This window comes from Periplaneta americana, chromosome 4 (genome assembly GCF_040183065.1).
Source record: "Periplaneta americana isolate PAMFEO1 chromosome 4, P.americana_PAMFEO1_priV1, whole genome shotgun sequence".
NCBI lineage: Eukaryota > Metazoa > Arthropoda > Insecta > Blattodea > Blattidae > Periplaneta > Periplaneta americana.
Window position 1 is genome coordinate 140,106,530 of NC_091120.1, and position 12,886 is coordinate 140,119,415.

General features: G+C 35.7%; 1 protein-coding gene across 1 annotated transcript in view; it reads right to left on the reverse strand.

Moving 5' to 3' along the window:
* The window catches only part of Ino80 (chromatin-remodeling ATPase INO80), a 454,888-nt gene that overhangs the window by 348,498 nt on the left and 93,504 nt on the right, over nucleotides 1–12,886 (reverse strand). The window contains exons 15-18 of the mRNA XM_069824011.1: nucleotides 12,280–12,420; nucleotides 9,281–9,393; nucleotides 4,162–4,372; nucleotides 2,328–2,421 (exon numbers count right to left, since the gene is read on the reverse strand). Of these exons, the coding sequence (XP_069680112.1) occupies nucleotides 2,328–2,421; nucleotides 4,162–4,372; nucleotides 9,281–9,393; nucleotides 12,280–12,420 (559 nt within the window). The remainder of the gene's footprint in view (nucleotides 1–2,327; nucleotides 2,422–4,161; nucleotides 4,373–9,280; nucleotides 9,394–12,279; nucleotides 12,421–12,886) is intronic.

A 12,886-nucleotide genomic window follows, 5' to 3' on the forward strand; every position in this document is an offset into this window, starting at 1 on the left:
CTATACATCTCAAAAAACTACAGAATTCTTCAACAAGAAGAATATTCAGGTACTCCCCTGGCCAGGCAACTCACCCGACATCAATCCCATTGAGAACTTGTGGTCAATTTGCAAAAGAAGAATGCAAAAAATGGATTGTTCTACAAAGGAGAAGATGATTTCTGGCCCTCATTGGCGTATGGTTTCGCGATGAAGAAATGAAGAATATTTGTGGGAAATTAGTGGAATCCATGCCAAATCGCCTCAGAGCTGTTATTAGGAACAAGGGAGGCCACATAGATTACTGAGGTATGTCTTAGATCCTTTTTTTATCCCGTTTGAGTGTTTTTGCATAAGTAATTACATTGTTCAGATTAATTTGGACGCTACTGTATGTTGTTGTTGTGTTTAATGCCTGGCATCTGGCAAAGAAGCTATTAGCCTTCTTGCTCTGCAGTACTTTTGAATTAGGTCTTTCTCTCCAGACAGTTGTTTGTTAGATATCAAAATTGAAATTACACTACACAATCTATTCCCATCGAGTATGTTTATTGATATTATTTCTTACAAAAATCAATGTTACTTAGTTAATCTTTTAGCTGTTCCTGAATAGTTTACTTTTTTGTAACTCATGCCCTTTCTGAAATGACCGATTCAATTATATTTCCGATTACTGGTTACTGTCATGAAGAATGTTCCTAAATGCAATAAATGAGCCAAAAAAAACTTTCTTTATTTTTCGTTTTACTATATCTAATAAATTCATAAATGTGTCTGAATGTAAGGTGTGTTATTGTGGAATGACCCATAATCACATTTCAAATACCTTAACTCACTTAATGATGTCAGCTTTTAAAGTCCATGTTTCTATTCCATAGAGAAAAACTGACCAGATGTAAAACTTAATGATAAAGACATGTTAGTGAGAAGGGGTCTCAATTTTAAGAATGTTACTTTTTGTTCAATCTGGCGTTGCATATCTGATAATGGATCTACCTTATTATTAGTTGAACCTAAATATTTCACATCTGCTGCTTTACTACACAGTACAAATTATGGTCCACGGCTATATAATTCGATAATAAAATTTCATCCAGAATTGACTACTTTAAGCAATGAAATTTTCAGATCCAGAATTAAAAAATTTATATGACAGACTTCCCTGTATATATATTATGTACAATGTATTGTAAAACAAGTTTATTTCTATCCTAAGTGTATTTTTCTATTTTATCTTGGTTACTATATCAACATGACCTGCACTAATTATACTACTAATAATAATTTAATATTAATCCATCAATCTAAACATAGTCTCTTTTTTCACTCAGTTATTACTAGTATTATTATTTACTAATTTTATTACAATCTTTATGTGAGCTTTTTTCTTAAGTATTTTGTCTACAAAGTATGTGTATCTATGTAACGGAACTGTCCCCGAACACGAGCTTTGCTCTTTCGGGGTATTTTAATGTAACGTTTTTATGTATATGTTATTATTAAATAAATAAATAAAAAAAAAATTATTATTGTGTGTGGTTCAATAATGATATTTACTGACAACCATAATTTTTTTTTTTAATGTTAAAAGTTTTAGGTCGAATTCTGCACTAGAAGTGTATACCAGTTTTTTTCTTTTCCTCTCTTGTACAGAGGAAGGACCCGAAGACTTGCACTGCAGCCTGAGGCTTATTGTGCTTACCACCCTATTCTGTGAATAACTGGGTAGCCTAACAGCTGTGCTCTTGTACAAGTACAATATGCTGCACAGTGAACTGAACCCGGGCTATGGTATGGATGATGATAATAACATGTGAATTAATGATGGCGAAATGAGTCCAAGGTACAATGCTGAAAGTAACCCAGAAATTCTGCTTTAATTGGTGAAAAACACCAGAAAAACTCCAAACCAGGATGTGAACCCGGGCCTGTTCGTATCATGGTCAGACATACTACCCATCACTCCATAGCAATAATTTTAATTTATATGGGTACAGATTAAGATTTTTTCTTACAATTCTCCAATCTGTGCTATAACTCATTTGAAAATGGCTGGACTCCTGACTAACACTACTAATTCCATAATAATTATTTCGACTTATTTCATTACTTGTCGGAAGCACCTCAGCAGCATTTATAGCATTTTAAAATTTGAAATGTCTTTTTAATGAACTTATATATTAAACAACATATATGGGTGACAGAGTGTGGCTTGTCATACACCATGTTTTATAGCTAACATGGAATTCCAGTGCAAGCCTACCAGAATTACAGACCAGAAGTGATGGCAGGGGAAAACATCACCAGTTTTAGAAGAAATGTCTATATAATTCGAAGACTATACTTACACATAGATGAGGCCTCCCAGAACTATACTATGCAGCTCAGCTGGGGAGAGGTCACAAAATCTTGAAAAAGAGAAGCAGTTGTTACCAAGTCCTCCTGTTGGCAGACACAAATAATTTGATAATGGAGATATTATTAGTGCATTGTATGTAAAAAAAATTGGCGGAAGATATCTAGACAAAAATAAAGAAGTGTATGTAGTTTTGTGGATCTGGAAAAGGCTTTCGACAGAGTGGACCGGAATAAACTTATGACAGGGCTGGGCACATTACGTGATTCTGAGAAATGAGCGCTGTGTGCTTTAAAGAGCGGGTCTCGCAAGCGGTGTGACATATGCATACTGTACGTCATTCAGAGTCGGTGCAGTGGTGACTCTGCAGTATGAAGGCGAACTTTGAAGACGGAGCTTCCGCTCATACACTAAAGCGTCCCGCTACTCTCAATGCTTTTACTGTATCATAGAAGGAGGAGTTCTTTTTGGTAGAGAACAGTGGATTAGCAAAGTGTTTAATTTGGCATAAAACACTCCAACTGATTAAGAGGTTCAATATCCAACGACATTATTCTTTACAACATGCTACTGAATATAACAAATATGTTGGTAATGAACGCCATAAATTAATACAACTTAAAGAAAATGTTTCTCAGGTACATTATATTAGAGTATCTATTTGATATTTGCATTGCATTATAAGTTATTATACATTTAGTAATATATAATTTTAAATTATACAAGTATTATGATATATAATATTACATATCATGAACTGTAATATACTATACTATGATATATCATAGTATTTGTATAATTTAAAATTATATATTACTAAATGTACTATAACAACTTATAATGCAATATAAATATCGGATAGATACTCTAATATAATGTACCTGAGAAACATTTTCTTTAAGTTGTATAATTTATGGTCATATCATATCATATATCGCATCGCATCACATTATATTATATTATATTATATTATATATTAACAGGATGACAATAATGCACTTAGTGAATCAGCCATGAGAATTAGCTAAAAAATTTGCCACGAAATTGCAAAGGAATTGAAAACATTCAACGAAGGTGAATTCATCAAGCAATGTTTAATTATAATGGCAGATGAACTCTGTCCACAACAAGTAGGGAAGTGGAAGCCATATGCCTGACTCGTAGAACCATGGAGAGGAGGTTGCACTATGTGCGTATGGGTTATGTAAATAAGCGTAATGATTTGTGTGTGTGCATAGAGCGAAGTTTATTTCATTAAATTAATAAGAGTGTTATAAATTCTGTAGTGTACAATGGATTGATGTAATATCCTTATAAACTATTATGTACTGACAGACTGAATGACTAGAACAACCGTGGCTCTTGTTACATTAATGCAGGGAAGGTAGCTGTAATGCGAGTCTGCCACTGCGTGAGCGTTCTGCTCTGTCTTGGAATTGAAGTGCCTTGCGGAGCGAGAGCAGCTCTGGCCGACTAGACTGAGTCGCTCTCATGCCCGGCCCTGACTTACGAGAATCCTGAAGAAAATTGGTTTCGATTGAAAAGAGAGGAGGCTATTCAGTAATCTTTATATGACAAAGTCAGGATAGAAGAAGAAATGTCAGAGGGAAGCAGAATAGGGAGAGGAGTAAAACAATACCTTTTATCATCCACATTGTTCAACAGCTACTTGGAGGATTTAGTGAAGAACTGTTTTCAGAACATGGGACAGATGACAGTGGGAGGAATGAAAATAAAGTGCTCCCACCAGTACATTGTATGTCTCCAACAAATTTTTCTCATTGATATGTAAGCTATACCATCATGGACTGCAATGTAAACATTACCTTGTTCTTGCTCTGTTGGAAAGAGGCATTTATGAATATACTCCTTGGCAAAGATACTGAGATGGTTATACAACAAGTGGTTCTTGCTGGGTACTGCCGTATGTAGCAGTCCATCATCGAAGAGTAGTTTTGGCACGACGTACTCTGCACACCGAAAAAAAAGAGGTGATTTAGCTTCTCGGCGTTCAAACAGTTCTGGATGGTTGCAGACCTGCAAGCATAAGCAACAGTAATGTTAGAGATTAGATAAATAACTGGATGTTTAATTCCATTTTTGGAATTCATAGACATGACATGATAGCTAAAACCTATATTAAAAGGCATCAAATGCCAGAATGGAATATGTAATATACAAATACTACTTGGACCTGAACCAGAAAACAGATTCCAGTTATCCAATAAGTGACGACTTTTAACTATCTTGGTATCGAAGTACAGTGTTTCCAGAAAATTTACGCGAAACATATTCCCATACCATATTTTAATTACTAAACCATTAACTCGTAGTTAGAAAAGTAGAAAAAAGTAAAATTTTTGGTACAAAGTGAATGCTTCTATGACTAGGAAAATACAAAATTCACATTTAAGATAACGAAACGAATCCAAAGTTTAAATAAAATCATAGTTTTTCAGTGGAGTCCCATACATTGTGGTATAAGTGGTAATCAGAGAGCAAAGAAAGGCACTAAAATTGAACAAAAACAAAACTATAACTTTTCATATTATTCAATAAAACAAGTTATTAAAAATAAAATTAAAAATAATTACAATGTTCAAATATTAAGCACTACAGAAAAATCCTACTGAAAAAATTTACTAGAAAGACCTGATTTAATTCCTGACCTACAGTTCGCATCACCGTTTTTGGCATGTGAAATAAGTAATGGGAACGCAAATCAAGCTTCCAGGTATAACTCCCTGTAAAGTTAATTTGAATAATTTCGAGGAAAAATTGTTCCGGGGCCGGGTATCGAACCCAGGACCTTTGGTTAAACATACCAATGCTCTCCCAACTGAGCTACCTGGGAACTCTACCCGACACCGATCCAATTTTTCCCTCTATATCCACAGACCTCAAAGTGGGCTGACAACTGTCAAGCAACCAGCATTGAGTGCACACTAACTCTGTGTGACTTAAATTGTGGTTTTCTGTTACGTACAGTGACGTGTATTATGCAAATCAAGCTTCCAGGTATAACTCCCTGTAAAGTTAATTTGAATAATTTCGAGGAAAAATTGTTCCGGGCCCGGGTATCGAACCCGGGACTTTTGGTTAAACATACCAACGCTCTCCCAACTGTTGGTACATTTAACCAAAGGTCCCGGGTTCGATACCCGGCCCTGGAACAATTTTTCCTCGAAATTATTCAAATTAACTTTACAGGGAGTTATACCTGGAAGCTTGATTTGCATAATACACAACAGAAAACCACAATTTAAGTCACACAGAGTTAGTGTGCACTAAATGCTGGTTGCTTGACAGTTGTCAGCCCACTTTGAGGTCTGTGGATATAGAGGGAAAAATTGGATCGGTGTCTGGTAGAGTTCCCGGGTAGCTCAGTTGGGAGAGCATTGGTATGTTTAACCAAAGGTCCCAGGTTCGATATCCGGCCCCGGAACAATTTTTCCTCGAAATTATTCAAATTAACTTTACAGGGAGTTATACCTGGAAGCTTGATTTGCATAATACACGTCACTGTACGTAACAGAAAACCACAATTTAAGTCGCACAGAGTTAGTGTGCACTCAATGCTGGTTGCTTGACAGTTGTCAGCCCACTTTGAGGTCTGTGGATATAGAGGGAAAAATTGGATCGGTGTCGGGTAGAGTTCCCGGGTAGCTCAGTTGGGAGAGCGTTGGTACGTTTAACCAAAGGTCCTGGGTTTGATACAATTTTTCCTCGAAATTATTCAAATTAACTTTACAGGGAGTTATACCTGGAAGCTTGATTTGCATAATATACGTCACTGTACGTAACAGAGAACCACAATTTAAGTCACACAGAGTTAGTGTGCACTCAATGCTGGTTGCTTGACAGTTGTCAGCCCACTTTGAGGTCTGTGGATATAGAGGGAAAAATTGGATCGGTGTCAGGTAGAGTTCCCGGGTAGCTCAGTTGGGAGAGCATTGGTACGTTTAACCAAAGGTCCCGGGTTCGATACCCGGCCCCGGAACAATTTTTCATCGAAATTATTCAAGTAATGGGAATGTTAAGTGCTAGTGTCTTACCTTTACCGTAGCCATTCTGACAACTGTGTTTGGCAAATGGCTGACGTGAAACCATTCTCAGCTGCACTAGCAACATGCTCACAAACTGGGTACAATACTCTAGGACACATGCCAAAAACGCTGGTGCCAGCTGTACCACATAAATCTGCTGTGGGCATGTTCAGACTCTTTACAGGTCATGATTGTATGGGTAAACATTTACATGGGTATGAATCATTTAACACACTGTGAAGCACTTCAAAAAAATACAAGTCTTATATCTTAATACTGAGAAGCAAGAGAGAAAATAACTCTATTGTTAAATCAAGAGCATTAGATACCTACCTACCTACCTACATTTACGATAAGTGAATTTTTGCGTGAATTTGACATTTTATACACAAATAACGCTACTTTAAAATAAAAACACGATTTTTACCATAATTTGGAAAAATAATACGATTCAACCATTTTTAAGAAAACAATGCAACTTTAATGCATACCATATTTAGTTCCTTTAACCCTCTTAGTGCATGAAATACACAATGCTGGTGTGGTATTCTTCAATTCTCAAAGTTACAATGCTTTGTGCAAAGTTTGGGGCATCAGAACTTCATAGTGTTTAAATTAAAACTATTTTAATTTATCGTATTTTCATTACATTTGCAACTTTAAACTGTTGTAATGAAATATCTGAAATTCATAATCATAGAACAGTGTTTATCTGTTAACATGCAAAATGTTTAGTAAATCTAATAACAAAGTTGGAGGGATCTACTTATCCCACAGCACATAATTTGTATGGTGAACGGAAGAAACTTAAAACAAGTTCTGAAAATGTGAAGGATGGCATTTTTTGGATAATGAGGTTCAAACTTGTCAACTGCTGCTCTGAATGGCTGTGGTGTTACAAGAGCTGCTGCTCTCAAAACCACATTTACAAAGACGACAATACCAGTAAATATCTCAATAAAACTTTGTTAATTGATGTTCCTGACCCAAGAAGAACCGTTTTTGAGAACCTGAACACCTTCGATCCAAAGAACATCATGCTGGTAGACATTAATCCTGGACTTGTGACACAGTTATGCAGGTGAATTATATGAAAGACATGGACCAAGTGAAATTAGTTTCTGGTTATTGTAAACTGAAACAGTGTTTGGCTAAGCAAGCAAAAGGAAGTGCTGCCAATATTATAATATTTAAATATTGTTAGTTTATCACAGCGATGCCATGGATTAATGTACATATATACGGAGAGTTTCTCTCTCACCTTACAACAGTGTTTTAAGTAACAGACAAAGAACCAATATGAAAGAGCAAAATGTGGCAACAATGGCAATGTTTCCATTTGGGAGATAAATGTAGCCTATGTATGGTATAGTATAAGAGTGGCTGTCTTGTTTGTTGTATAAAGAACATTCAAAATAACTTCGCTTTTATGAAAATAACATTCCTCCCCCTCCTCCCCGCCCCAGAAAAAATAACCTCAACTTTTGCAGGTCCCTATCTGTAACAAATTTTTGCCCTTTACAGTACAATTGAAATTTTTAAGTGATTCGGGTTCCGCATATTGCGGATAGATGGTAGGACTGTGGCCCATTTTGAAGTTGCACACCACTTCGGCAGGCCATGCTATGCATGATGTGTATCTGTGGAGAGTTATGTCGTGTACTAGAGTGAGTGTATGTGTAAGCCTTCACGTATACTCTTTTCTCTGTAAGAAAAATCCTAATGTAAACACAAGCACGTGGCTGTCATACCCATGACTGGCTCCCAGTCGAAACATACAACGCAGAAAAATATAGTTCTGTATTTGTAAATCATAACCTTGTATTATTTGAATATAAAAATTGAATTTCAGTTTTAAATACAACGAAACACATAACTTCACTCATATGTAAAATGCTATGTAAAAGAAAAGCTACTTTTACATTTTGTTATTTACGTTGTAAGCGGATGAATACTAAGAGTAATACCAAGGTAGTCTGTTCTTGTAATAAGCTGGGGTCACTTGAGCTTGTTCTCGTAAGCACGTGATAGTATGGCTTCTGCATACTGAATGTGTGTGGTTACTAGAGTGGAAACCCTCTTAAAAGCAGAGAGAAAGAAATAGTGTTGAATGTATATAGTAAGTTCCAATTAATAAATTATAAAGTAACAGTTTTCTAAGCAAACAAATGCATAGCAGTGAGGTTAGGTGTACTTTGACGAGTAATGGGAAATGTTTAACATGAAACAGAATCTACAGGAGTGGGCGGGATCACTTACTGAGAATCTCTGGCACCAAACTGTGGCCAATCAAGCCTCACTTCAGTCACGTGCCATTGTTTACTGTAGGATTATTCTTACAATGAAAGGATTATAAGTGTAGTGTTGGGAATGGGTGAAGATGATGATGAAGATAAGGAAGGGAGAAGGGGAAACCCGGTAACGGTATGTAGCGTACTCCTGTCGAATAGCACCAAGACAGTCGCCAGGCTTAACGTACCTGTCCGATGGACAAATCACTATCAACAGTGACATATGCTTTCTCTTCATACACACTGCAAAGGGAGTTGGGATTTAACCCAGGCATATTGGTGCACAATCTAGTGATTAGAAGTTATACACCACCAACTCTGCTAGTCCTGAGGTAGAAATTTTACATGAAAATTTCTGACCCCACCTAGAATCGAACCCGGTTTTTGTAGAGGCTTAAAACAATATCAGAAGAAATGGAAGGAACACGTAATGAGTATGTTACCTTCAAGATATCCAGGACAAGCACTAAAATATCAACCAAGGAGACAAAAACACATGGGACGATCTTGTGGAAGATGGGTAGATCAATTATTGTTATCCTTGAAAAAGATCTAATGGCCTAAATCTTTTCGAGCAGAAGAATAAGAATGTTTCTTGTTTTACCTACCTTTCGAAACTGCATCACAAGATTCATTAGACTGGATGTTACACTCTGAGAATTCTGATTTGTTGCACTGTATGTGTAGAGCAGATCTTCAATACGAATTTTCTTCTTAAGAGCTGAAAAAAAAAAAAAAACACAAACACTAAATTACACAATTCTTTAGGTAGATGTAATATTATACTGTAAAATAATCATTATCAGATGTACACATTTTCCTCTAATAGGCCACTCTAAGGAATTAAAGTGCTTCTTCCACCAATTTTGACGTGATATTCCCTTTCTTTTCTTCTTTTAAACTGAAATTAGATCTTCTGCATAAGACTGCCCTATTTCATTTTCCAAGTTCTTTTTTTTTTTTTTAATTTGTCTATTGGATTAAAATATCAATTTGTTTTCTGATGTCATTGTGTAGGAGATATAATTAATTAAATAAATAAATGAACATATCTTCTAGATGTAGCACATGAGGGTGAATCCAGAAATGCATATAAGAGTGTGGGTTGGAAGACCTGAGGAAAAAAGACCTTCGGGGAGGCTGAGACATTGATGGAAGTACAATATTAAAACGGATTTGAAGGAGGTGGGATATGATGGTAGGGGCTGGATTAATCTTGCTCAGAAAAGGGACCAATGGTGGGCTTATGTGAGGGCAAAATGAATCTCCGAGTTCTTTAAAAGCCATTTGTAAGTAAGTAACTAAATCGTCTAGTATTCCTTTGTTTAAAAAAATTATGGTTTATTTAATGATGCTCGCAACTGCACAGGTTATATCAGCATCGCCTGTGTGTCAGAATTTTGTGCCACAGGAGTTCTTTTATATGCCAGTAAATCTACTGACATGAGCCTGTCGCATTTAAACACACGTAAATGCCATCGCCCTGGGCTGGGATCGAACCCGCAACCTTGAGCACAGAAGGCCAGCATTACACTACTGAGGCCGACTTGTTATATTAGTGTGGTTCTTATAGAGTGTTCAGAACGAAAACGTTTTTAATGATGCTGAGTGCTGCACCATTTAAATTGATATTTACGGGGACTTTTTATATGAATGCCTGGAGAAAATAATTATGAACTTGCTAATATTTACACTGCAGACGCACAGAAATTTGCAGCCATAATATTATATCATTTTTACAGCCTTATAAGGTATCATTTAGTAATATCGGTATTTTAAGGTGTGAGACATAGCTTTTAGATCAATAGTTTTTTCTTCACTTATTATTAAATATAAAGTAAAAAGATACATACGTATTAATTTGCTTAACTGCACACATTTCAAAAACAAATTGTTACAAAGCTGAAATGTTGTGTAGACTTTCAAAATTTAAGTACCTATGTTAAAAGCAGGCTATTATTATGATGATGTTCATGTAAACAATTAAAATAGTTTTCACAGACATTATAAAATTCATTTCAATTAGTGTACTTTTCGATAATAAAACTTTTTTCGATATAACTACTAATCACAAGAACAGTCCACTTTCCAAAAGGTCCAACCAAGTGAAAAGTATTTTTCTCATAATGTCCATAGAAATAAGCCCCCTTCATTCAAAATGCCTAATTTCCAAAGTCCAAACACAAATTGTCCAGTGACAGTGGTAAATATACCAAAACAAGAAATTATTCTTAACCAGTAAAGAAGAAAGAATCAAAATATTTATTTCCAAAAATAACTTTACACTAAAAAATATCTCCCTCTACAGGATTAATGTCTTCCTCGGGATTGCTGTTGAGCTTAAGGTGGTATGAAATGGCCCTTAAATACTGTGGAACGTCATTATTGTTTTTATACTCTTGATTATAGTCACAATATTGAACACTCTATGTTGATTTGCAATACATTTTTTGCTTAATGCTTGTTTCACATATAAATGGCCTTCTAACACTTGAGTCACTAGAGTCTCCATATCAGTCTGTTGCTGTTGTAGGTGCTGAATAAATCTCCAGATGTGAACATGGTGAGTAACAATTAGTCGCTGAAATTGAGAATGAAAACCTTCCACTACATTGTTTGTACGTTGTCGACCACTGAGTACCAGTTCATATATAAGTACATTCCGTGTTTCACAGGTGAATCTTGGAGAGACTGCTCGCCTTCTTTCTCTTGCAGCACATCTGGCTTCGACATAGGATGCAAGTTCTAGAATTTCTTCAGATTAAAACTCAATGACTTCTTCGTTGAACTTTATGTCAGCTTGTACCTTATTTCTATTGGACTTATTTCACTGGACCATAACTTAACTGGACAATATGTTTATCTGGACGATATAAGCATTGGACCATTTCGTACTTAAGATCATATAAGTATTGGACCATTTCATACTTTGGACTAATTCCTTCTGGACTTTATATCGTGGACATTTTGTTATCTGGACAATTTTTGTTGGACCTTTTAGCTTATTGGACTATTTGCATTGGACCTTATCACTGTTAATGTTTGAAATTTGGGTATAGAGAAGAATGGAACGTGTGAAGTGGACCAACAGAATAAGAAATGAAGCTGTGCTAGAAAGAGTGGATGAAGAAAGATAATGCTGCTGAAACTGATCAGGAAGAGAAAAATAAAAATTGACTGGGTCACTGGCTAAGGAGAAAATGTCTACTGAAGGATGTACTGGAAGGAATGGTGAACAGAAGAAAAGTTCAGGACAGAAGAAGATATCAGATAATAGAAACATTAAGATAGGCCTACATGGATTGTATGTGGAGACTGGAGACTAAGAGGAAGATGGAAAATAGGAAAGACTGGAGAATGCTGGGTTTGCAGTGAAAGAACTGTCCCTGGGCAGAAGACTATGAAAGAATGAATGAATGAATGAATGAATGAATTAATTAAATAATTAATTAATTAATTAATGACTGTTGAAACTTAAATATATTATGTAATCTGGAGTCTTACACAAAAACACTACTCTACTATTCCACTATATACATTTCAAAAACATGATAAAACATTTTAATTGTAAGACATCACATTCAGCTCATTTCAAGCGTCTGTTTACCTGAGTAAAGAAGTTTCTGACGAGTTGTAAGCGGACAGTAGACCATAACTTCAATTTTATCAGAGAGCTCATTTTCAACGTCCTTCTTTATCCTTCGCAACATGAAGGGCTTCAAAATCATGTGAAGTCTAGATAAGTGTTCTGAAAAAAAGAAACATGTATACAATGTAAGCCAACAATATTATAAAGCATGAATTTAATCACTACACACAAGTCAGAAGCAAATCTCAGAACAGACTAAAAAAGTGCGTGACATTCATTTGTGTCATTTTTGCAAGAAGTAGGCCCTGAACCACATGATAGCAGAGCACAAATGTGTCGGATCTCCTAAGTAATACTTATTGGCACACGTAAAAATTAACCAATAATTATGTCTCTTACCCTTCTTTTCGAGAACTTTCTACACAGCTTTAAATCCACACACTAGCTTGATTCACTGACTTCAGCACTTACAAGAAGTATATAGACAAAGAGTGAGGACTTACCATAATTGGTAAGTCACAGATGTTGGCAGTGTATATCGTGAATATCAGTAATGAGGTACAGTCTGTATAAAAGTTATAAAAATTCCTATTATCTTTTCCTTGCTAGAATTTTCTCAGTCAAA